Source organism: Pan troglodytes, chromosome 15 (assembly GCF_028858775.2).
Source record: "Pan troglodytes isolate AG18354 chromosome 15, NHGRI_mPanTro3-v2.0_pri, whole genome shotgun sequence".
Lineage (NCBI taxonomy): Eukaryota > Metazoa > Chordata > Mammalia > Primates > Hominidae > Pan > Pan troglodytes.
The window spans coordinates 70,709,160-70,735,377 of record NC_072413.2 but is presented as its reverse complement, the minus strand read 5'-3'; the positions used below and the strand labels follow the sequence as shown (position 1 = coordinate 70,735,377).

Here is a 26,218-nt window from a genome sequence, read left to right as displayed (position 1 = left end):
GATGATGAATTATTTCAGCTTTTGTATATCTGAAACTATCTTTAGTTTGCCTTAGTTCTTGAAAGATATTTTAGCTGGGTATAGAATTCTAGTTTGAGAAGTTTTTTTTCCCTTTCAGTATTGTAGGGATGTTGAACCACTCTTTTCTTGCTTGCATTGCAAAGATAAGAATGTTCCTGTATATGTTAACATGTTTCCTTTCTCTGGTTGCTTTTAATATTTTCTCTTTATCACTATTTTTGAGCAGTTTTGATTATGACATACTTTGCTGTAGTTTTCTTAATGTTTATTGTACCTAGCTTTATTGAGCTTCTTAGACCTATGGGTTTATAGTTTTCATCAAATTTCAGAAATTTCCAGCCCTTATTTCTTTTTAAATTCTTTCTTTCTTTCTTCCTTCCTTCCCTTTCTTCCCTCTCTCCCTTCCTCCCTTTCTCTCTCTGTCTCTCTCTGTCTCTCTTTCATCTGTCTCTCTCTCTCTCTCTTTTGTGGAGACAGGATCTTACTATGTTGCCCAGGCTGCTCTCAAACTCCCAGGCTTATGGCATTCTTCCACCTTGGCCTCCCAAAGTGTTGGGATTAAAGGCATGAGCCACTGCACCCAGCCTCCAGCCATTATTTCTACAAATATTTTTTCTTCCCTTTCTTCAATTACACATATATTACGCTGTTTGAAGTTGCCCCACAGCTCATTTATGCCATTATTTTTTTTTCTTTTCTGTTTTTTCCTGTGGGTTTCATTTTGGAATAGTTTCTATTGCTGTGTTTTCAAGTTTATCAGTCTTTTCTTCTGCAATATCTAATCTGACATTAACTCCCTCTGATATGATTTTCATCTTGCACATTATAGTTTTCATTTCTAGAAGTTAAATTTGAGTCTTAAAAATACATATATATATCTCCCAAATTTTTACTAAACTCGAACACAGAGCATACAAATAATGTTTTAATGTTCTTGCTACTAATTCTAATATCAGTTTCAGTTCTGGGTTGGTTTCAATTGATTGATTTTTCTCCTTATTATAAGTCATATTTTCCAGCTTCTTTACATGCCTTGTAATTTTCGGTTGGGTGCCTCACATTGTGAATTTTACCTTGCTGAATGCTGTAGATATATTTTATTCCTATAAATGTTCTTGAACATTGTTTTGGGACATATTTAAGTTATTTGAAAACAGTTTGATGTTTTCTTGTCTTGCTTTTAAGATTTGTTAGGTGGAGCCAGAGCAGTACTTAGTCTAGGGCTAAGTATTCCCTATTAGTGAGGCAAGATCTTTCTACTGTACTCTACCCAGTACCCCGGGAATCATACAGTTTTCCATATTGGCTGGTGGAAACAGACTATTTCTGCCCCCTTGTGCACACCGAGCGCTGTTACCTCTAATCTTTTTGGGTAGTTCTTTTCCCAGTCCTATCTAGTTTCCTCACGGGCATAAACGGATCAATGCTAAGCTGAATACTTGAAAGGGACCCTCTGGATCTCCACATTCTCTGTGCAGCTCTCTTTTGTTTACCCTTCAGTTCCTTGGGTTCTAGTCACTGTGGTCTCCTCAGACTCTTGGCATTTTCTCTTCAACTTAAACGTGGGGAATCTGCAGATCTCCACCTGTATTCCTCCTCCTTGTGTTCCAGTCTGGAGACTCTCTTAAGGCTGTAAGCTGGGGCAATCACAGGGCTTATCTTGCTTGTTTTCAGTGTCTCAGGGATCACTGTCCTTCAATGCCTGATGTTCATTGTCTTCAAAACTGTTGTTGATTTTTTTCTTCCTCTCTTTTGGTTTTAGGTGGGAGCTAAATCTGGTCTTTATACTCCATTTTAGTCAGAAACGGATGTATGCTTTTTATTTTAATTTAATTTTACTTTATAATTGTGTAAAATATTTGCATTGTTCCAATGGTATATTATGAGAAAGTCTAACTGTATCTTCACTTTTACCCTGTTTCTTTTTCGTATAGGCAATTTCCTCTTTGTCCTTCTCTTTTTCTTGCTACTATTATTTTATTTTTGCTCTCTCTCTAGGTAATTTTTTTTAGCTTTTGGCTTATACCCCCATAAAAAAAAAACATGCAAACACACCACACACATATATTTGTCTGAATATGTGTGTATCCCCATTTGTTAAATAAATGATAGTATGTTATATACATAACAGCCATCCTTTAGTATCCACTGGGAATTGGTTCTAGGACCCCAGAAGATATCAAAATCTGTGGGTACTCAAGTCCCTTATATAAAATGGCATAGTATTTGCATATAACCTACACACATTCTCCCATATTCCTTAAATCATTTCTAGATTGCTTATAATACCTAATACAATGTAAATGCTATGTAAATAGGTATTATATTGTATTTTTTTAAATTGTATTTTAAATTGTTGTATTGTCATTTTCTATTTGGAAACTTTGATCCTGTTACCCGGTTCTGAGCAGGGGTAGTCACTAACTCTTTCCTACAACTCTTATTCCTCTTTAGTTCCTCGGCTTCTTGGTTAGCTGCCCTTCAAACCCAAGCAGATATATGGGATGCAGGATTGGGATGTAGCTGTTTGCTGTTGGAACAGAGGGTGGACAAATTGGTATAACTTATAGGAAGATAGATTTTGATTCAAAATAAGGTCATGGTGAATCTCTTTATCACAGTAAGAGTTGGCCGACAGTGGGACAGTGTGTCCTGTGACATAATAAATTCTCCATTGAAAGGAAGTTTCAGGGGCAGCTGTGGGTCCACCTCTCTGAGATCCTGCAGAGAGAGAGCCTTTCCCTGGGGGGCTTGAACTGCCACAGTTCAGCTCTGGATGGGGAAAGATGAAACTACTTCAGTTTTTTTCTTCCCCATTTCAATTGCTGTTCCTATCCCATATCATTCTTCTCCCCTCCCTCCCTCCCTCCCTCTCTCCCTTCCTCCCTTCCTTCCTCTCCCCCTTTCTCCCCCTCTGTCCCTCTCTCCCTCTCTCCCCTTCTTCCCCTCTTCTCTCCTCTCCCCCTCTCTCCACCTCTCCCCCTCTTTCCCTCTCTCCCCCTCTTTCCCTCTCCCTTTCTCTTCTCTTCTCTTCTTTTCTTTCTTTCTCTTTCTTTCTTTCTTTCTTTTCTTTCTTTCTTTCTTTCCTTCTTTCTTTTCTTTCTTTCTTTCTTTCTTTCTGTCTTTCTTTCTTTCTTTCACAGAATCTTGCTCTGTCATATAGGCTGGAGTGCAGTGGCATGACCTCAGCTCCTATAACCTCCACCTCCTGGGTTCAAGCAATTCTCCTGCCTCAGCCTCCCGAATAGCTGAGATTACAGGCATGCGCCACCATACTGGCTAATTTTTGTATTTTTGGTAGAGATGAGGTTTCACCATGTTGGCCAGGCTGGTCTTGAACTCCTGGGCTTCAGTGATCTGCCGGCCTTGGCTTCCCAAAGTACTGGGATTACAGACGTCAGCCACTGTACCTGGCCACTCTTCCCTCTCTTTTCTCTCCCATTTCATCTTCTAAATTCTGAATAGCTCATGCTTTGTCTGTGAGAGATGCCCAGAACCCTCAGGATCCACCTGCTGAACTTGTGCAATGTGCATAACCAGCTGTATTTGTCTGTAGTCTGCTAACCATAAAGGCATCAAGCCTTTCAATGCCAGGTATTTCCATGGAGCCAGTTCTCCCAGCAAGTGTGTGAGTTTTTGATTGTGTGTGTGTGTCTGTGTGCATCACATTTGTGCTTACACATGGGCAGGAATGTTTTAGCTCGAGTTGCAGCTCAAAGTAACAGAAAAGTAGTTTGCTCAGTGGGGTATGTGAAGTGAGGGGTGGCAGTGGCCTTGGTTACCAGGGAGGACTGGTTTCCCCTCTTGTCTTTGGCCACTTGTTTCCCCTCCTTCATGTCCCCTCCCCAGCCCTAGGCTCACTCCCCAAGGTTAATTTCCCTGACAGCAGCTGTGACTCCATCCTCCTTCCCCACCTCCATCTACCACACATGCACATGCACGCACACATATGCACACACACACATGCTTTGAGTTATCTGCCTCCTGTTCTAATGAGATAAACAACATAAGTCTCATGGGGCCCTGCTCTTCCCTCTGTAAGTGGAACTCCAGGGCTGAACGTGTTTTTCCTGTAAAGGAACCCTGGTGCCTGTCAGCCTGTTGAGGAGGGCAAGGAAGGGGCCAGGGAGCCCCAAGAGAGCTCTTGCGACCATTTGCTTGTTGTGATGAGGTGGATTCAAAGCAGACATCAAAAAGAAGCCTGTTTCCACCTTCATGGCTAAAGAACCAAGTGGCAGCATGGTGGATGGGGCAGGGGGTCTGTCATGTTGCATGAGTGTGGAGTCCAAGACTAGGTCAGCTAACTCATGACAATTAACAACTGACATTTGTCATCTTTGTGGATATAGAGAGCTTTCTCTTGAATATAAGCAAATCCCCGTAACAGCCCCAGGAGGTAGGTATTCATGTTATTAATGCCCTTATCTTACAGGTGAGGCAATAGGCTCAGAAAGGTGTTAGGATGCTTCCCAGGACTCACGTGCTCTTCCTTTGCACTGCAGAGCGTCTCCAATCCAGCAGAGAAAGAATGGAACAAAAACAGCCCCTTCTTCTGGAGGTTCAAACTAGTTGCTAAAATGAATTCTCCCAGAAGAATGGGTCTAAAGCTCCAAGCAGAGTGGCCTGGGGCTTCTCTGGTACCGCTGACCACCAAGCACAGTGACTGCTGTCTCAGGGAGGGTGTAGGACCTGGACAAGTGTGGACACTTTTGCACTCTTGCCATGTAGACCTTTGGAGGGTGCTGGTGGGGGCCAGCTCACTCTTACTTACCTGTGTTTGATTAGGTTGGAAGCACCGTAAAGCAGCCACTGGGGAACGAAGGAAACCTAAGGCCCAGAGATGGCCATGGTGGGAGAGGGGGTGCAGGGGGCTCTGGCCTCAGGCCTGGGCCTCCACTTCTGGAGTCCCTCTTGGATGCTTTGGATCTGGGTGGATGAGTCCCCTGGAGCCAGGAACAGCAGGGCCAATGGTCATTCAATTCTGACATTTCTGAGTCCAGGTCAGTTCTAGTTTCTAAGAACCAAAGGGGCGGGGTGGTCAGAACCTCCAACTTGCTCACAATCTTGTGACCTGTGGAGCAGCTGTGTGATTAAACATAAAGAGACCTGAGTATTTTGGTTCCTTTAATGCTGGGATAATTGACTTTGTTTTGGCCCCATCCCAATAAATGGGTAGAGTTGACTGGTAAAAATGAAAATGAATGAATGAGTATATAGCAATGAAAGTTACATAGATTTTCTCTGCAAAGGTGAAAAATGAAGCCAGTTTCCCTTCTTAACTTTTAAGGGCCCTAAAATGGAAGACGGCAGATGGGAATCAGGTGCTGATGTTTTCTGAATCCATGGTCCTAGGTGTGCACAGTGACACTTTTGTGGTAGGCCGCCTGCGTCCAACAGCTGCCATGTGCCACATTTACCTGCAGAAGACAGAGTTGTGATTTTAAAGGAAGCTGCAATATATTCATTCATTAATTCAATGAGTATTTAGTTTGGTTCTGCTCTGTGTCAGGCACAGTTCTGATTCTGGGGCTTCTGACAAGAACAAGACAAAAAAGTCCCTGTCCTCATTAGGCTTTTCTTCCTATTAGGGATTGGTTGGCTTGCTGGTTTATTATGGGGGGTATCAGACACTCTCTTCAGGACTGCAAATCACCTAGCCAGTCTGAAAATTACCTAGCCAGTCTCAAATACCTGCCTCCTCACCCCTCAGCCTCTTCCCCGCCCCATTTCCCTGGGAATAGTCTGTGACCTGGCATGGAGAAGTCCCTGTTCCTCTAAGGCCCGTGGCTGCCACCAGAGCCACACACAATTGTTGTCGGGTGAGCAGGAAGGCTCCTCATGGTGCTTGGCATGACAGCGATGCTGTTGGTGTCAAAGGCCACACACACAGGGTGGCACGTAAGCCCAGCCCCTGGCCTCCTGCCTATTTTTTTTTTTTTTTTGTAAGGCCCAGGCATGTAGGCGGGGATATAGAGGTATGTGGGCTCTGCAGGTCATGTGGCCTGGTCACCAGAGTGGGTTTATGTTCTCATGGGGGCTACACAAGCCTCCATTTGCCTACAGTGAGCTGCCAGCAGCTGGGAGTGGGTGGGAGATGCCTTTGAGTAGATCTAGTGTTTTTGGTTCTGTCTCTTTGCGATGCTTCTCAACCCAGGCTGTCCATACAGTAGGCCAACTGACTGCTGCTCCATTTTGAAGGGAACCTGCTTAACCTGGATCAGGATAGAGGGGCAGTGGATAGAGATCCACTGCTTTGGAGACACTGCAAAGGTCCTTCTTGTCTGAAGGTCCAGTTGGTGATCTCTCCAGGCAGGAGAGCAGAATTGGTTTTGGTGAAGGCAATGGCTCTCGTTGGCATGGGCTTGCTGAACAGCATGGTGGAGCTGACAGAGCCAGGGTCTTGGGGTCAGATGACCTAGATTCAGCCTTGCCACCACTAGCAATCAGCTTTGTGACGTTGACAAGTCACTTCTCTCCGGGCTTCAGCTTCCTCTCCTTGCGAATGGCAGGGTTAGTCAGGGTAGTTTCCAAGGCCCCTTCCAGCCTGGAGCCTTTAATCTTTATATTGTCTCTGTCCACAGGCCTTGCCCCGGGCCAGCTGTATACATACCCTGCCCGCTGCTGGCGCAAGAAGAGACGATTGCACCCACCTGAAGATCCAAAACTGCGGCTGCTGGAGATAAAACCTGGTCAGTGCCCTCTGGAGCTTGGCTGGGTCTGTGATGGGAAAGGTGGGAGGACTGGGCTGGGCCCAGGACAAGGTTGGTTTGCTCCTTTGTCCATAGAGCTAAGTTTTCTGGGAGAGGGAACATGCCCACATCATGCTTAAGGGTGCACCTCTGTGCCTGCTGAGTAGAAACATGACCACGTGTCCACCTGAGCTTTTCTCCCCTCTGGGTGTCTCATGCCTTTCCTTTGCCACCCCAGCGGGGGAAAGAAAGGATGCACCCCAGCCCAGGTGCAGGATGAATTTCCCAACAGAACTGAAGGATGTGCAGCTCTTTCGGGTCATGTGATACCTTTCTTGTGGCCTCAAGTAAAGAAATCTTGGCCCAGTTTGTATGTTTCTAAGGAGAAGATAATACACCTGGACCCTCTACCCCTTACCCTGTATAAGCTTTGGAGCATCTTACACAAAAAGGGGCCAATTCACTAAAAATTGCACTTACCTTGGATGAGGATGGAAGAGTTTGGGATTACAATTTACGCGTGTGATGCAGATTGCTCTGTGGCCACACAGAAGGAATTGGTGGTGTTATGTCTATACTAATCTAATATATATATGTTTTTGAGACAGAGTCTAGCTTTGTTGCCCAGGCTGGAGTGCAGTTGTGTAATCTCAGCTCACTGCAGACTCTGCCTCCCAAGTTCAAGTGATTCTCCTGCCTCAGCTTCCCGAGTAGCTGGGATTACAAATGTGCACCACCACTCCCAGCTAATTTTTGTGTTTTTAGTAGAGACAGTGTTTCACCATGTTGGCCAGGCCGGTCTCGAACTCTTGGCCTCAAGTGATCTGCCTGCCTTGGCTTCCCAAAGTGCTGGGATTGTAGGCATGAGCCACCATGCCTGGCCTATGCTGATCTAATATTACACTTCTGACTATTTGGCTGTCTTCAGACCTGTGTCTGTGTTGCAGCAAGCCAAGTGATTACCCCAGGCCCTTAGCTTTAAACGCATCTTTGTTTTTGAGGGTGCCAGGCTGGGATGTGACTCAGGGTGGTAGGGACAGTGCTGTTCAGTGGTGCAAGTAGAGTTGACATACTTCCTCCCACTGTCACCACAGCATTGCAGACTGTCAAGCCTGGCTGCCTGGCAAAGGTACCTCACTCCTTCCTTTCAACACTGGTCCCTTAGGCTGACTCTGCTCTGCAAAAGCTCTACCTACAGTCCCAGGGTTACGACTGCTTCGATTGTTCGCTTCAATCCATATTTCACTTAAATAGAAGTTTTATTTGTTAGGGGTGAGTGGGTGCCAGATTCTTCAATGTGCTCTCTTCCAAGTCTCCAGTGTCCTTATACCAATTTACAGACCCTTGCAAATACTCCAGGGTGATGACCAAGGTTGTCCCAACCCCTGCCTTGTTGCAGGTTGTAGGAGATCAGGGTCTCCTAGACAGCACGATGCAATAGAAATATAATGCAAGCCATGTGTGTTGTTTTACTTTGTCTAGTAGTTACATTAAAAAAAGGAAAAAGAAACAGGGGAAATGAATTTCAATAATATATTCCATTTAACCCAACATATCAAAAACGTCATTTCAGCATGTCATCGATATAAAATCATTTATGATATTTTTTGATACTCTTTTTCAATTCCATTGTGTATTTTACACATCCCCACATCTCTTTTTGGACTAGCCACATTTCAAACACTCAGTAGCCTCAGGTGGCTAGTGGGGACCCTATTGATCAGTGTGGTTCTAGACCTACATTCAAAGTGCGGTCCTGGCCTGCAGCGGCAGCATCACCTGGAGCTTGTCAGACGTGCAGAAGCTTGGTCCTTGCTCCAGACCTGCTGCATCAGAACCTGCATTTTATCACGATCCCCTGGAGTGCATCCTCAGAATGCACGATGAAGTGTGAGAAATGCTGGTCTCGAAGACTTACAGGTAGCTACGCTACGTGTCACCCTGGCATGACCATAAATACCAAAAAAGCCTTATGTAATTTTTAAATTAAAAACTTCCAAAATTTATGTGACTTTGAGTAGGTAATACAGTTACATGTACAGTTTTTTTTAATTTTATTTTTTAACTTTTGTTTAGAGGGTAGGGTCACGCTCTGTTGCCCAGTCTGGTGTGCAGTAGTTGCAATGAGCTCACTATAGCCTCCAACTCCTGAGCTCAAGCACTCCTTCCACCTTGGCCTCCTCAGTGTGTGGGGACTACAAGTGCATGCCACCATGTCTGGCTAATTTTGTCTTTTCTGTAGAGACAGGGTCTCACTATGCTACCCAGGCTAGTCTTAAACTCCTGGCTTCAAATAATCCTCCTGCCTCAGTCTCCCAGAGTGCTAAGATTACAGGCAGGAGCTACTGTGCCTGGCAGTTACATATTTTGACATTCAAAAGATAAAAGGATATACTGTATCATGAAAAATAAGACCCAGTCTCTCCAAAGGTAATCAGTGGTAGCAGGTTTTTTTTTTTTTTTTTTTTTTTGAGATTCTTTCAAGAGATAATCCATGCATGCACCAGGAATCAAATCTATCTGACTTTCCCTCCTCTTTTTACACAGCACAACCACTTTGGATTTTGCACTTTTCAATTAAAAATGTGCCTTAGATATTGTCCACAGCAAAATATAAGGTTTCTTCATTTCGTTTTTGTAATTACATAATATTCCATTGTATGAATTTGTCTAACCGGGCTGTTCTCAATTTTTGTTTCTAAATTTTCCAATTTAACCAGTGATGCAATGAATATTTTGCATGTATATATGAGGACGTCTCATATGTAAGTTGTCAATTTAAAGGGTTTTATTATAAGTGCTTGACACGTTTTAAATTATTAGTCTTTATTCTTAACATTTCTATAAAAAGTCTTGGTTAAGAACAATTTATATCAGACTAATTAGGTCTTCTTTTATAGAAGCAAAGACATTTAGCACTATACAATACCTTAGATATCACTAACTCTGATTCTTTATTTTATTGGAGTCTAGACAGTTTAAGAAACTTGTTCAAAGTCATACAGCAATTTTTGTGGGTCCAGCAGAGAATCTAGGTTGCCTGATTTCCCTGTTCAATGCTTTTTCTGCTTCCTCATACTATTGATAGGTATACTAACTTAAAGAAACTTTAGCCAGCCTTCTTCTCTTAAAAACTTTATTTTATGATCACAAAACTAATATATAAATTATTAAAATAACCAAGGGATAGTTGGAATTCCTTTAGTCATAAACATTGGAAGCTCAAGTCAAACTATCTTAAGCAGAAAAAGGGAAGTTGGCTCATGTACCAGTAAATCCCAGGGTTTATCTGGCTTCAGGCATAGCTACATCCAGGTGCTCAAGCATAGTGAGCATAGTGAGGGCTACATGTCTCTCTTTACCTCTCTCTCTCTTTCTTTCTTTTTTTCTTTTTCTTTTCTTTTCTTTTTTTTTTAAAACAGAGTCTCACTCTGTCACCCTGGCTGCAGTGGCACGATCACAGCTCACTGCAGCCTCAACTTCCCCAGATGGCAGCAGGCAAATAGCTTGTGTAGAGAAACTCTTGTTTTTAAAACCATCAGATCTTGTGAGACCCATTCACTAGAATGAGAACAGCATGGGAAAGACCCACCCCCATGATTCAGTCATCTCCCACCGGGTCCTTCCCACAACGTGGGAATTAGGGGAGCTACAAGATGAGATTTGCCTGGGGACACAGAGCCAAGCCATATCATTCTGCCCCTGCCCCCTCCCAAATCTCATATCTTCACATTTCAAAACCAATCATGCCTTCCTAACCGTCTTCCAAAGTCTCAACTCATTTCAGCATTAACTCAGAAGTCCACAGTCCAAAGTCTCATCCAAGACAAGGCAAGTCCTTTTGCCTATGAACCTGTAAAATCAGAAGCAAGTTAGTTACTTCCTAGATACAATGGGGGTACAGGCACTGGGTAGATACAGCCATTCCAAGTGGGAGAAATTGGCCAAAACAGAGGTGCTACAGGCCCCATGCAAGTTCAGAATCCAGCATGGCAGTCAAATCTTAAAACTCCGAAATGATCTCCTTTGACTCCATGTCTCATATCCAGGTCATGCTGATGCAAGTGGTGAGTTTCATGATCTTGGGCAACTCCACCCCTGTGGCTTTGCAGGATATAGCCTTTCTCCTGGCTGCTTTCATGGGCTGGCATTGAGTGTCTGCGGCTTTTCCAGGTGCAAGGTGCAAGCCATCAGTGGATCTACCATTCTGGGATCTGGAAGATGGTGGCCCTCTTTTCACAGCTCCGCTAGGTGGTGCCCCAGTTGGGACTCTGTGAGGGGGCTCCCACCCGACATTTCCCTTTCACACTGCCTAGCAGAGGTTCTCCATGAGGACCTCACCCCTACAGAAAACTTCTGCCTAGGTATCCAGGCATTTCCATACATCTTCTGAAATCTAGGCAGAGGTTTCCAAACTTCAGTTCTTGACTTCTGTGTACTCACAGGCTCAACACCACATGGAATTTGTCAAGGCTTGAGGCTTGCACCCTCTGAAGCCACAGCCCGAGCTCTATGTTGGCCCCTTTCAGCCACAGCTGGAGCAGCTGGGACACAGGACACCAAGTCCCTAGGCTGCACATAACAGAAGGACCCTGAGCCTGGTTCACACAACCATTTCTTTCTCCTAAACCTCCAGGCCTGTGATGGGAGGGGCTGCCGTGAAGACCCTTGACATGCCCTGGAGACATTTTCCCCTTTGTCTTGGGGATTAATATTGGGCTCCTTATTACTTATGCAAATTTCTGTAGCCAGCTTGAATTTCTCCTCAGAAAATGAATTTTTTTTTCTATTTCATTGTCAGGCTGCAAATTTTCCAAACTTTTATGCTCTGCTTCCCTTATAAAACTGAATGCCTTTAACAGCACCCAAGTCACCTCTTGAATGCTTTGCTGCTTAGAAATTTTTTCCACCAGATACCCTAAATCATCTCTCTCAAGTTCAACATTCCACAAATCTCTAGGGCAGGGGCAAAATGCCCCCAGTCTCTTTGGTAAAATGTAACAAGAGTCACCTTTGCTCTAGTTCCCAACAAATTTTTCATCTCCATCTGAGACCACCCTAACCTGGACTTTATTGTCCATATCACTATCAGCATTTGGGGCAAAGTCATTCAACAAGTCTCTAGGAAGTTCCAAACTTTCCCACATTTCGCTGTCTTCTTCTGAGCCGTCCAAACTTTTCCAACCTCTGCCTGTTACCCAGTTGCAAAGTTGCTTCCATATTTTCAGGTATCTTTTCAGCAATGCCCCACTCTACTGGTACCAATTTACTGCATTAGTCTGTTTTCACACTGCTGATAAACACATACTTGAGACTGGGCAATTTACAAAAGAAACTGGTTTATTGGACTTACAGTTCCACATGGCTGGGGAGACAAAGAGGAGCAAGCCACATCTTACATGGATGGCAGCAGTCAAAGAGAGAGCTTGTGCAGAGAAATTCTTGTTTTTAAAACCATCAGATCTCGTGAGACCCATTCACTATCATAAGAACAGCATGGGAAAGACCCTCCTCCATGATTTGATCATCTCCCACTGAGTCCCTCCCATGTGGGAATTATGGGAGCTACAAGATGAGATTTGGGTGGGGACACAGAGCCAAACCATATCACCTAGCTATTTTTTTTTTTTTTTTTTTGTAGAGATGGGGGTCTCACTATGTTGCCCAGCCTGGTTGCAAACTCCTGGCCTCAAGCAATCCTCCTGCCTCGGGCCTCCCAAAATGCTGGGATTATAGGGATCAGCCACCACACCCAGCCAGTCTCTCTGTACCTTTAACACTCTCTTCTCCTCATAGAGTAAGTGAGGGGGCTGCCAGCAGCTCCAGTCTCAGCACATACCACACCCAGCAGAAAGGCAGTCACCCTCAACAGCTGTGGCAGAGAAGACCTAGGAAGGACAGATTAGCTGGCTGGGGTTATTACCCCCCCACAACCAATTGCTGCCACCCAGGGGATGGGACACTCTGGTTAATCATCATCGTCATAACCAGAGTCCGAAGAGCATGCTGTAGTTCATGCAGCATTTTCTTTCATGTCAGCTCCTTGGTCCCTACCATAGCCCTGGAAGGTAGAGAGGGAAGGAAGAGGTAAGAGGGTTGTGAGCCCATTTTAGAGGTGAGAGAAATCAGACTGTGGACAGAGCCAAGAAGAATTTGCTGTGCTGCTCATGTATCTGAGGAGCCCATGTTGGTGGGACTGAGGCAGGCAGCTATTTCTTGAGTGTTTGTGCCTTCTGCCTAAAAACATTTACTTTGGGCACATGGGCCTGCCAGTGTTTATGCCTGGCCTGTGGGTGAACGTGGAGCAGCTGAGTTCACAGCCGGCTTTGGCCATGCCCCGTTGTCGGGCCTGCCGTAACATGCAAGGGGAAGGGAAAGGAAGAACCTAGGGCTAGCGGTTTGCCATAGCCAAGTCCCTACCTGCACATGGCGTCTTGTGTCTGTGATCATTTGAGAGGCTTCTTCAGCCTCTGCCCAAGCATGAGGCAGAAGTGGCTAGACCAGGTTTCCAGTGGTGAAAGTCCACCCCAGGGATGGGCAGGGTCCCGGGGAAGGACCCCATCTGCAGAGACAGGTGCCGGCCTTTGCAATTATCCGCCCTCGGGGGAAAAGTTGGGTTCCCCCAAGGCAGGCTTATTCCTCCACACCAGCCCCCAGATGCTGAGAAGCAATGAACAGCCGGGGCTGGAATGCGTGACTGTCACATGGCAGAGCACCTTCTCAGAGGATCTTGTTCCCCTCTTTGGGTAAACAGACCTACTACTAGGCCTGCTAAAAACACAGAAACAACCCCCACAAACCCTAGGGCAGATGCTTGTCATTTCCCAATCCTCTTCTGAGTCTGAACAGCCGGGGCTGTGCCTGGCTCCCAGAATGTACCACCACGCCAGCCTGCAGCTGTGGGTGGTGAATGAAGAGGCCGTCGGAGTGCCCTGGAGTCAGTGGTAACGAGCCTCAGCCTGGTACCTCCAAGCAGCCAGGGCCCATCTAGAGAATGAGAAACAGCGCAGCCAAAGAAATGTACCCACTGTCTTCCCAGAGGTGACGCAAGTTTGCATTTGAATTTTTTGCACAGGCCAAAATTTCAGAAGAGTGACTTCATCCAGGGCCTTGACTAGCCCATATGGTTTTGTTTGTGCAAAAGTGGAGGGTGGTGCCCCCTGGGGGGTGGACGTTTACAAAACGTATGATGCCCTTTCTGGTGGGTTAGTAGAGCACGAGCTAGATCTCAGCCCCTCTTCTGTGCACCTGATGGGGGTCCCTTTGAGGGCACAACCTGCCCAACTTCCAGAGGCTCTGCCCTCATCATTCATAAAATGCAATTTCCACTTGAGAGGACTCCTCCCTTTTTTGGGGGTATGTCCTCCCTCAGGAGGGTTAACAGGGCTAACTCGGACAGTATTTTAAAATAACTATCTCTTATTTTTATTCCATTTGATTTGGGCTCAAGGAGAGCTCAGTTTTTTGGCTGATACTTCGCGCGTGACTCAGGATAGAGTCAATGGCCAGAGTCTCTGGAGAATTTGCTGCAAATTCCTAGGAGGTGAGGATCATTAGCTGGGTGGACTGAGGCTGACCTTCCCAAGGAGACGGGAGCAGGTGAAGGAAACAGAGATGGAGATGGAGGGAGAGGCTCTTTTTTACACATTGCAATGGAATTGATATGACCTTTTTGAGGTACAATGAATAGTACCTACCAGTATTTAAAACACACATGCTCTTTGACCTAGACATTCTATTGCTAGGAACTTATTCTATAAATGAATATATGCATATAATATATATTGGGTATATATTTTTTATTGTGGCATGGTTTGTAATAACAACAAAGAATGGAAACTTCCAGAAGATCCATTGATGGGGACTAGTTAAATATATAGTACTTGTATATTCTATGAATGGAATATTATTTTGTCCTTTAAAAGAATGAGTAAAAAAAAAATGGAGAGATGTTAAAGATATATTGCTAAGTGGCAAAAAAAAAAAAACAAATTGCACAACAAAAAGCAAATTGTACAACATTGTATATAATCCTCTGGGCAAAACTTGCTGAAGAATGATAATTTGTCCATCCTGGGTTGCATCTCTTTAAATTTATGGAAACTGGAAGGCTGAGTTATGTTGGAAAGAACCCAACCAACCAACCCACCCACCCACGGTGCCCCTCCACACCCAGCCCCTGAGGATGCCTGTCTTTTCCTCTTCTTCCCTCCCAGCCTCCTGGTGTGACCTCCCCTTGACAGAGGATGCTCAGGAATCTAGTTTTGCCTAGTACTGTTGAAGCCCACCTAGGTTCTGCCATCAGCACACCCTGACATGTCCTCATCTCCTCCGGGAAGAGGGAGAATAGTCTGCCTGCTCTTCAAGAGACTGAGGGGCCACTGGCCTGGAGCAGAATTGTCTCAAGGCGTGAGTTTCTTTCCATGTCAGACTCTCCTATGGACAGTGAGGAGATGTCACAAAAAATTTATGCCAACACTCAGCTTGTCCCTCCTGTATTCCTTTCTGTCCCTGCCTGAGTCCAGCAGTGATGGGCAGGTTTCAGCAACAAAGTCCAGGGGTAACGAGGGTCAGAGTTTTCTCTGACCTCAGGTCTGCGGAGCTGTGTCAGGAAACCAGGTCAGGGCAAAGAGTGGGGGGGTGCACGTTCAAGAATCTTGAGGGCTGTTGGAGAAGATCTGAGGACAGGGCCACAGAAGCATCCTTTTCTGATTCAGTCCCCCGAAGCACTTTGCTCATGTGGGATGAGTGGACCTTTCAGGCTGGAAAGTGGGGAGCTGGGCCTGGGTGACATGGCAAGACCCTGTCTCTACAAAAAATACAAAAATTAGCCAGGTGTGGTGGTGGGCACCTGTAGGGTGACACTACTAGGGAGGCTGAGGTAGGAGGATCAATGAAGTCTGCGAGGTTGAGGCTGCAGTGAGCCATGATTGCACCACTGCCCTCCAGCCTGGGTGACAGAGGGAGGCCCTGGCTCAAAAAAAGTGGGGAGCTGGGTCTTGGCTGACATCGAGTCATTTGTTCCTGGGTGAAATTATTCCCTCCTGGAGTGACTCCCAGTCCTGCTGTCCTCACCCCTTCACTGTGGTAAATGCACCATCCATCCCTCTTCTGTTTCTTTATTATTTGCTGAAAATAAAAATCTGTCTGCATGGGGATAGGAAGGGCCTGAGATCTGGGAAGAACTCTTTGGAATTTGAAAGTGTTCTCAGTGTCCCTGGACCTATGTGTGTCTCACGCCAAACATCACCCCTCTAGTCAGTCTTGAATAAACATCTTGCAACCTTCTACTTGCCTGGGCATCTGAAGGACAACACACACAACATTATTTCTCCCCAGTGACTGACAATTGAGTTCAGTGTTCTCTGCAGCTTGCACTTGGCCACAGAGGCGAACACAAGGTGTTTCATGATGTAGACATCACAATTCTACAACACAAAGGCTTGGGCAGGGGCCTGGTGCCAGCAAGGGGCCTCCCCCGGACCATCTCCCCAGGAAAAGGGCTCTGTCCTTGTGAAGGGGGAGTGGAGCTGGCAGAAGAGAAAGGTGGAGAGTAAATATCCACCAGAAGGCCTGGGAGCACAGCAGATGTTGGGCAAAAGCCAGCTGATTAAAAAAGAGGCCTTTAACTTCACTTTCTTTCTTTCTTTTTCTTTTCCTTTTTTTTTTTTTTGAATGAAGAAAAGACAAAGGCTGGGAACAAACTTTTACTTGTGTCCCCTTGAAGTAAAATGCCCAGATAGTCTGCTTAGATCAATTTAGCATCTTTCAACCCCAGACCTTCAGTCCCCATGGTCTAGGACAGATATTATCTTCATTTTAGAGGTTGGGAAACTGTGGCACAGAATTAGGAAGCTAATTTCCCAGGGGATCCTGGTGATGCCAGGGATGGAGCCCTATGGGGAGCCTGCTGGAGCTGCTGCCATGTTGCTTCAAGGCCCGACACACTCACTTATCCTGGACCTGCAGATGAAAAGGGCTTTACAGTTGACGCTCCTCCTGTACCTGGAATGCACCTGAGGCCTTGTCGATCCCTTCTGCTCCAGGACTCTTGGGGAGCAGGGTGGCTCTTTGCCACCCTTGCCGAATTCTGAGGGTGATGGGAGGGAGGGCAGCCAGGGATAGTGTTCTTTCTCTCGTATTTTTTCTGTTTTTGGCAGTCCTTCAATGACTGGGGATGAATGACCAGGATGATCGCCCCCATCCCATGTTGTTGGGGGAAACTCAGACAAGAGGGCATGCGCCCCGAAGACAACAGTGGCTTAAGGTGTCCCAAAGCAGAGAGGGCCACAGGCTGGCCAACAAGCAAGTCGTAGGGACCTGCAGAGGGGTATCTCCCAAAGGGGTGGTCCAGGCGGAGGGACTTGAGTCTCGCCAGCTCGAGCAGGGGTGGTGAGGCCTACTTCACCCGCCCAGGGTGCTGTCCCTGCTGCGCCGAACTGCCAGAACTCTACAGATGGGAGCAGGCTGCGGCCAACTTCCCCAGCTTTTGAAAATCCTGCATCTTAATTAGTTCCCTACTGCTTTTGTACATGGCCCACATTTTAATAGTCTCCAGGCTTCTCCACCATTTGCTCTCTGATGTTCGGTGCGATTTCTCTTCTCCTCAAGACAGTGCCCCTGGCTCCTGCGACACCCTCCCAATCCGGGAACAACTTAAGGAACGCCGAGGTGCCAAGCATGTAACCTGAGATTGATGAGCCTGTCAGCGGTTCCTTCTGCCCCCAGCCTTCCCCCTCTGCTGTGTGCTCTTCAGATGGATGAGCCAGGCGGGGGTGGGCAAGAAGGGGGAGATGGAGGAAGGGACCCGCGGAGCCTCGAGCCAGGTGTGAGCCAATGGACAACGCGACCTTCTCCCGGCCTGCAGAGGAGTCTGGCTGTGTCCTTCCGAGGGGGAAGGACGCTCCGGCTCCCACCCCCATCTGTCAGTGCTTATCTGTCTCTGGGCGGTGGGGGTTGCCTGAGCTTGGTACGGCTGGGAGAATGGATGCCTTCAAGTGCATCAGGGGGAAATGACCAGTCATTTATCTCTTTCCTGCAGTGTCAGAGCCTGCAGCCATCCATCTGGAGGCCTGCACCGGCAGCTTCGTCAGCTCTGGTTGGCCTCATGAGAAGGGGAGCTGGAGCGAGGTGGGCAGGGCGTGCAGCCCCCACTCAGGCTGTGGCTATTACGTGCTGGAAGTTACCTGCTCCTTTTGCCTTCCTGTCCGTCTCTGGAAAGGAGCAGGGACTGGGGGACGAAGTCTGTGTGTCTTCAGCTCTGCTCGTGTTCCCCAGCTCTGCTGGTGTTCTGCAGGGCTCTGGGAGCTTGGGCTGGCCGAGGAGGTGGGCCGGCAGCAGGCAGTGGGCAGGACAGTGGCACGGCTGCTGCTGAGTGTCCACGGTCATGTTTTGCAGTGGGACCTGGCAGAGCCACGTGTAGAGCATGAGTTGTGAGTCTGAGGGATCACCCAGTTATGCCATCGCCTGCTCACCTGTACCTCTGCCCACTGGGAGGTGGACAACTTGATGGCGAGGGCCCATCTGTTTCTTCATCTGTATCCCTAGCACCCAGCATGAGGCTTGGCACATAGTACATGGGCAGTAAAGATTTCTAAAGGGATGAGGGAAAGAGACATGTCTGGTGTTTGATCTTAACCTTGGAGAACATGACTTAGCTCTCATCATCTCTGCTTCACAGATGAGGGAGGCTCCGCCAGAGAGGAGAGGCCTGGGGCGGCTGAGCTGGGCTTCCCTCGTGGTTCCCAGCCTGGCTTGGGGGGCCCAAGTGTTGCCATCTTGGCTGTTTGGTTTTGGGTTGTAGGGGTCTTCCCTGTCCAAATATCCTTGCTCTGCAGGAGGAGAGGCACCAAACAGGGATCACAGGCCTAGGTTCAAGTCTAGATCCCTCCAGCCACTGGCTGTGTGATTTTGGACAATTTCCTAACCACTCCTGCCTCAGTCCTTCATCTGTGAGATGTGGGTCATGGTGATTTTGCGGGGTTATTCTGAGAGGCGTGTGGGATGGAGGGTGGAGGACTTGGCAAGTGTGAGGAGGCACTGTGATTCTACCTCCACACTGCACTGCTGGGTGGGTCTCTGCAACACAGTTCCCGTCCCCAGCACCGACAATGAATTTGCTGCAGACAGCTCGCTGCCCCGCTGGAAAAGTGTGTGCCATCTAGCCCAGAATGGCAACTCATTCTGCCTTAGAGTCTATTCATTTTATTTTATTTATTTATTTATTTTTAGAGACGGGCCTTGCTGTGTTCCTTAGGCTATATTTGAACTCCTGTGTTCACGTGATCCTCCTCCTGCCTCAGCCTCCTGAGTAGCTGGGAATTCAGGCATGCACCACCATGCCCAGCTCTGTCTTATAGCCTTTTAAAAGGCCCCAGTCTATAGATGACCTAGAACTTGGCCGTGGGACCCACCTTTACCAGAACCACAGCTTGCAGGACCTCACTCCTATGTCCCAGAACTCAGCCCCGAGGCACCCATGGCCCAGGGCACAGAGATGAACTGGGAAGGCCTCCTCTCTGCTTTTACTACACCTGTTAAACCATGGTATGCCAGGCCAGGCCCATGTGGCTGGATCTTTTTCCCTGCCCTTGGCCTAGGCTGGTCCACTTTCTTCTTGAAGAGCCATTCCTCCGTGGACTCACCCTGGTGTGGCTTCACACCTTTGCCCCCTTTGCATTGACACCAGCCTCTCCACTTGGCCTCCATCCTGGTTCACTGGTGGGGAAGCCCCCTGCTCAGGGGACTGCTCCCCAGTGCTTACTGCCCCCAGGACACATCTGAGAACCACAATGTTAGTTCCATGAGGACAGAGCTCTGTCCATATCGTGCATAGCTCCCTCCCCAAGCACCAAACTCATTAAGAGACGCCATACATTTTGCAGTAACTCCTCACTGGTCACCCCACATCTGCTCCGACCCCCTTCACTTATTCTCAGAGTGATTCTGTTAACATGTAGGCATCATTATATCATGCTTTGCTCAATACCTCCAGCGGCTTGCCATTGCATTTGGGGTGGACGCCAACATTCTTGCAGGTGCCTACATGGCCTTCAATGCCCCTGTAGCTCTCCAAGCTGGTCTCCTACCATCCCCCTGGCTCACCGTGCTCCAGGCAGATGGGCCGGCTTCAGAGCTTTTGTGCTGAAGGCCCCTTTGCCTGGAACGTCTTTGCCTGGATGTCAGCGTAGCCCCCTCCCTCTCTTCCTTCAGGCTTGCACTTTCCTGGCCACATTTAAAAGTGTAACCCCCCTCCCATCACCCTGACACTCCAACTTCTCCTCCTTGGCTCTGTTTTTCCTCCAAAGCACTGATTACCATCTGTCACACTGAAGGTTTCACTTGTTTGCTTCATGTATTGTTTCTCTCTTGCTAGAATATAAATTCTATGAGGGCCGGGATTTTTGTCTCTTTTCTTCAGAGTCATTGCCCCAGCACCTAGAACAGAGTCGATACATAGTAGGTGCTTGATAATTACTTGCCAAATGAAGGGATAAAGCAGGGTATCTTCCACTGTGGCTCTGCCATGATTTTTTCCCCCGAAGCTCCAGGAGCAATGGCCACCCTGGACTTGGAGCAGCACCAGCATCTGCTTTCCAGCTGCGTCTCATTCTTGGCCTCTTCCATCCTCTTACCTGCCTCAGATTCCGTTTGTTTCCATCCTCCCTGGGCTCATGCCCATGGTGGGGTTAGCTGTGCCTCACTCACCACATCTGGTGGTCTTAGAGTGTCAGAAAGGTGAGGGTTTTTTTGCTGAAAAGCACAAGGAGAGGGAAACTGTAGGAGGTGGAAAGAAGGGAGCTCATACTTATTGAGCATCTCACCTGTGCCAGACACTTCATATGTATTATCTCCTTTGGCCCCATAACAACAGTGGGAAGTGGGTTTTGTTCTCCCAGGTTTACAGATAAGGAGATCAAGGCCAAGTGTGTGCTTTAGGGTAATGGAGCTGAGAGTTCACCCCAGAGCAGCTTTTTGCACTTTCCGGTTGTCTGTATTTCTTTGAACTATGCATTTTTTTTTTTTTTTTTTGAGACAGAGTCTCACTCTGTCACCTAGGCTGGAGCGCAGTGGCATGATCTTGGCTCACTGCAACCTCCCCCTTCCAGGTTCAAGCGATTCTCCCACCTCAGCCTCTCGAGTCACTGGGACTACAGGTGCGTACGATCCCGCATGGCTAATTTTTGTGTTTTTTTGGTAGAAATGGGATTTCACCATGTAGGCCAGGCTGGTCTCAAACTCCTGACCTCAAGTTATCCACCCACCTCGCCTCCCAAAATATTGGGATTATAGGCGTGAACCACTGCTCCCATCCTGCATTTTTATTATTTACTTTTTTATTCCCTCCGAGCTTTATTAAGGCATAATTGACAAATAAAAGTTATATATATTTATGGCATACAGTGCGATGTTTAAATATATACATTGTGAAATGACTAAATGAAGCTAGTTAATGTATCTATCACTCCACATTCTTGTCATTTTTTGTGTGTGCATGAGAACATTTAAGATTGACTCTCTTAGCAATTTTCATTACTAATAACTGGAGTCACCATGCTGTACAACAGATCTCCAGAGCATATTCGTCCTGTCTGACTGACACTCTGTACCATCTGACCAGCCTCTCCTGATTCCCCGACCTTGCCTTTGGAAATGCTGCCCGCACTCTGTCCACTCCCACCACCCTCCCCGTCTCACCCTCCTGGTAGCTGCATTTACCTGGTCTGCTGGCAGCTCAGTGGTGAGCTTCCTTGGGCAGTGTGGGTGTTTTTCTGTATCTCGGGGTGGGGGAATGCTTATCTGTGGTCCTGATATCTGGATGCCGGAACCCATCCTGGCGTGTCTACTTAGGGGTGAGAGGGTAGGTGCAGCAGAGGCCATATGGGGGAGGGATGAGTCCTCCTGTTATATGGATATCCTGAGATTCTAAAGCAAGTGGTAACAGGGCCTGCAGGGTGCAGCCTGGGTGATGGGTCCTCAATGTGAACCTCATCTATTTAGAGCTTTATGAGTCACAAAACAGGGAGTCAAAGGCAGCCAAGAAAGTGGCACCCCTAGGGAATGAGCAGATGGATCCCTGGGCCTGCCACCATCTTAGGAAATCAGGTCTCTGATCCCCCTCCCCAGTCTCTTCCCCTGTGAGGTGAGAGATAACAATACCTCCCTCCCTTCTCCCTCCTCACGAGTCTGACAGTCTGATGGGGATAAATGAAATAATGATTCTTAAGCTCTTTTCTCCTTCGTGTAAGTTGATGTATAAATCCAAGGAAATATGATGAGCTTAACTCCTCAATATAATAAGCACCCAGATGAGAAAACTGCACGTTTGTATTTTTGAAGAAAAACTAGAGGCAGCTAAAAAAAAAAAAAAAAATTGAGCACTCATGATCTAGCAGGAGGATTCTTTGCCATTGTCTGTGGGATTTCTCCCTCCCTTTTGCACCATAACTCTATCTCCAGGCCCCTGCATCAGAGGGAGCCCATGATGGATGGACGGATGGATGCGCCTTGTCGGGGTGTTTCACCACAATTTCCCTTGGGGCAGTCTGTCTGTTGGCAGAACACACTGCCTCCCGAAAGATGGTATCTCTTGCAAACTCGACAGCTAACAGACAGCTCCTCTCCTTGTATATTTCCCCAAAGAAGAACTGTCTTAATCTGTTTTCTATATGGCATATTTTATTATAATCCATATACGACTTGCAGGTTTCCAGTCCTTCATCCTGAGCCAAATAACGAAGGAGAAGGAGTCAGAGGCTTGGGGAGCTCATGACATTCATGGCGTTTGCATTTTTAAATGACCTGGGATTTAATTACTCACTGTGCTCCCATGTTGCACTTTCAGACTCATCTCGCCTGCATCCTGTTAATGAGCTCGGTGGCTCCAACAACCCAGTGGAAGCTTTGCTTTCAGTGCATTGGGTGGCAGGCTTGGGGCACCTGTGTCAAAAGCTTGTGGCTTTGATCTGCACCCAAGAGGATGGCTGCCCTGTCTGTAGCCCTAAAGAGAAGAAGCCATTGCTCTTTGCTGGAAATTTCTGTGTGTGTGTGTTTTTTTTTTTTTTTTTTTGCTTTTATTTGTGCTTTTTTGGGTTGTTTTTAAAAGACTTTCTATGCTTCAATCCTTGTTTGTCTAGGAGGTTTTTTCTTATTTAGAAACCGATTTGCTTCGGTTTGCACAGAAGCTGTCTCTGGTGTGATGGATCGTGCTGGAAGTCACCCAAGGAGTATCTCTGTTCCCAATTAGAAGTAGAGGCAGAGCTGCTTACGGGGGCCCAGGGAGGCGGCTGGCTTGGGTGACAGCTGCTGCCGCTCTGGAGAGAGTAACGATCCATGGGTTTATATCCATGTGTATAAAATCAGGCTAATTTAAAGATGAATTATATGTGTGTTTTGGACCATTTTCTTTTAATGTTAAAGGTTCAATGGCTCCTGTCGGGTTATGTGGGCCCCAAGTTTGTGTGAGGTTCAAAATGAGTACACTTTCAAAGAATTATTAAATCCTATATCCAGATGGGCCATATTCAAATAAAATTGGATAAATGAAATCCCTAAGGGCTCAATAGAAGTGTGTTTAGGACATACATTGTGCGAAGGCTTGGACCTGTTACCTTTCTTCCTCCTTCACTCTGGGACCTCCTGTGGTCAGGAGGCAGAGTGCACCCTGTGTTTGTTTGTAGGGAGGGATGGCTACCCTTTCACTCTGACCTTGCAGGCCTTACCCGTCATGCTTTGCAACCAGGGTTTGCAGTGATCCGCTAGAACTCTGCTCTTGGAATGGCACTTGGCAGCTATTACGTGGGCAACATTAAGAACCACAGTAAAATTCTTTCCATTTTTTGGAAGCAAAGTCATAGTTAATGTTATTTTTAATGCTGCAAATCTGCACTGTCCATTATGGTAGCTGGTAGCCACCTGTGGCTATGGAGCTCTTGAAATGGGGCTAGTCTGAATTGAGATACGCTCTGAATGGAAAATACCCACCAGACTTTGAAGACAATGCAGATAAAAGAATGTAAAATTTTGCATCCATATTTTTATGTTGATTTCATGTTGAATGGTAATGTTTTAGAAATACCAGATCGGATACAATATCTTATTAAAATTAATGACACCTGACTTTCTTCCTTTTTCTACATGTGACTACTAGTAAGTTAAAAATTACATAAGTGGCCGGTATTACATTTCTGTTGGACAGTGCAGCTGTACCATTGAAATCAAAACTATTCAAACTTAGGGAATAACATCTAGCATTTTTAGGATACTTACAGTGTTGTAGATTCTTTACGTATATGATCTAATTTTGAATCTAAGTTTTGAATAGAATAAAACAAAAGTTGATAAGCCTCATCTTCTACCCTATTTATCACACTAGTTTTTTTGTGTGTGGATTTTTTTGGAGTTTCTTTATGTAGCGCATTACCATGTTTGATTCGCCAACACTGAAATAGATACTATGACCACACCCATTTAACACATATGGAAATGGAGGCTTAGGTTACGTAGCTAGCCCATGGTCCCTTTACTAATACATGGCAAGGCTAGGGTTTGACTCCAGGGCTGTCTGAAGGCAGAATCTATGGGAGCAAATCAACTATTGTGGTAATTAGGGAAGCAAGATGCCACTAAATGTCTCTGTGACCCTGGGAGAATCTCTATATCTTTCTGTGCTTCACTTTCCTGTTTAAGGGATTGGACTCTCGATGCTATTGGAGATCCCTTCTTGCTTTTTCCATTTCACTTTTCCCATTTGGTTCTGTTTTCCCTCTTGATTCTTCTACTGTGCCTATCTGGTGAAGTTTGGTTAAAGAGGACCAAGAGAGTAGATTCAATTATGGGAAAGCAGGATGGAGGCATATTTATCAGAGGAGGAAGGAGGAGCAGGAGAAGGAAGAGGGGCAAGTTCACTATTGATGGAATATTCTATAGTTGGTAGATACTGTTGCAGAATGGTGAACATTGCATGGGGATGATCGTATAGAGCAGAACCCAAAACCATGGCACAAACCTGCCCTCATCCTCAGTTAAAGATCTGCCTTTTATCCTGAAATATGAAAACTATGGAGTGAGTCTCAGAATGTAATGAAAATGCATAAAGGTTTGGAAAAAGACTTTTCAAGGAAGGACCACAGAGAGACAGGGTGGAGTCCATGCAACCTAATTAGGTGACTGGGTCTGAAGGCAGATTGAGTTTAAGGCCGGGCTTTGCCCCTTACCAGCTATGTGATATCAAGCAAGTTCTCAACCTCTGTAAGCTGCACTGCCCTCATCTGTAAAACGGGTTAATAACTGTGCTCTTGGGTGTAGTGGGGATTGATACGTAGCAGTAACAGCTGCTAAGTTTTGAATGTTTGCTGCTTGCCAAGCCCTCTGCATGTACACGGATGTACCAAAGCTCATTCAGGGCTCAGCCTAAGCCTGTCAACCACTAATAAGAATACAATGAGAGGGGGCCATTGTCCTGATTTCAGTGGCAACTTGGAAAGATCATTCAGCTGCATTCTCATCCTGCTGTGTGGCTGTTGGTGGTTACTTAACTTTTCTGGGTCTCGGGTGACGCATCTACAAAATGAGATGATTGAATTAGATGATCTATAAGGTCTTTTCTAGCTCTAAAATGCTGTACCATTCTGGGAAATAACACTAATAAATAGGATTTATTTAGTGCTGCGAAGGCTAAGGGGGATACTCAAATAGGAACTTCAACTCTATGTATATATGATTATTATAAGTTTGAGGGATTGTGACCAGCTGTTCTCTTTTGACTGAGGACAGGACATGAGGCAACACACACTAATTGCTTTAGAGTAGACATTTGGAAGACTTTTCTGACTTGGGAGAAAGAGTAATATGTCATCAGAGCAGGCTATGGAGATGTACTCCATGAACTCATTAAAGCAGACAGTTGGCTGTTTGTCTGACACTCTCCTTAAATGTAACTTCATCATACAGGCCTTCCCTGACTCCCTGATCTAAGGTAGACCCTGTTACCTATATTCTTTCACATTTCATTCTGTCGTTTTCCTCCATAACACTTATGACAATTCGTAATTGCATTTTGATTTTGTATTTAGCATTTACTATCTGTCTCTTTGGACTGTAAGCCTCCTAAAGGCAGGGCCTGTCTTTATTTGGTTCACCTCCTATGTCCCTAGTCCCAGCACAGTGGTGGTCCTATGGCAGGTGCTCAGTAAATATCTGTTGAATGGATAGATGGATTCAGAGGTGGCTGATTTCGTGGTAGCGCTCCTTGATGGGAAGTGAATCCTTTGCTCTCCTTTTTTGGTAGGAAAAATCCCAAAGACTTTGTTTCTCAAGAGATTTTAGATGCTGTTTCTCCATCCCACCTTCTTTTTCTGGGGGCCGGTCACCCACAGGTGTGCATTTGTTCAGTTTTAATGGATGCCCGCTTGCCGCTTCCTCATGGATTGGTCAGACTCCCTCTGTTTCTGGTGGAGGAAGTGGAAAGTGCAGGTAGGATTCTGTTGGAGTCAGGACAGAGCCCAGTG

General features: G+C 46.3%; 1 protein-coding gene across 2 annotated transcripts in view; it reads left to right on the top strand.

Annotated features, from left to right (window-relative positions):
* DPF3 (double PHD fingers 3) overlaps positions 1 to 26,218 on the top strand; it is a 285,829-nt gene that overhangs the window by 135,021 nt on the left and 124,590 nt on the right. For both annotated transcript variants that reach the window (XR_008539040.2, XM_054666070.2), the window contains exon 3: positions 6,603 to 6,710. Coding sequence is in view for 1 of the 2 variants with exons in the window: in XM_054666070.2 (XP_054522045.1) it covers positions 6,603 to 6,710 (108 nt within the window). In the remaining variant the exon portion in view is untranslated. The remainder of the gene's footprint in view (positions 1 to 6,602; positions 6,711 to 26,218) is intronic.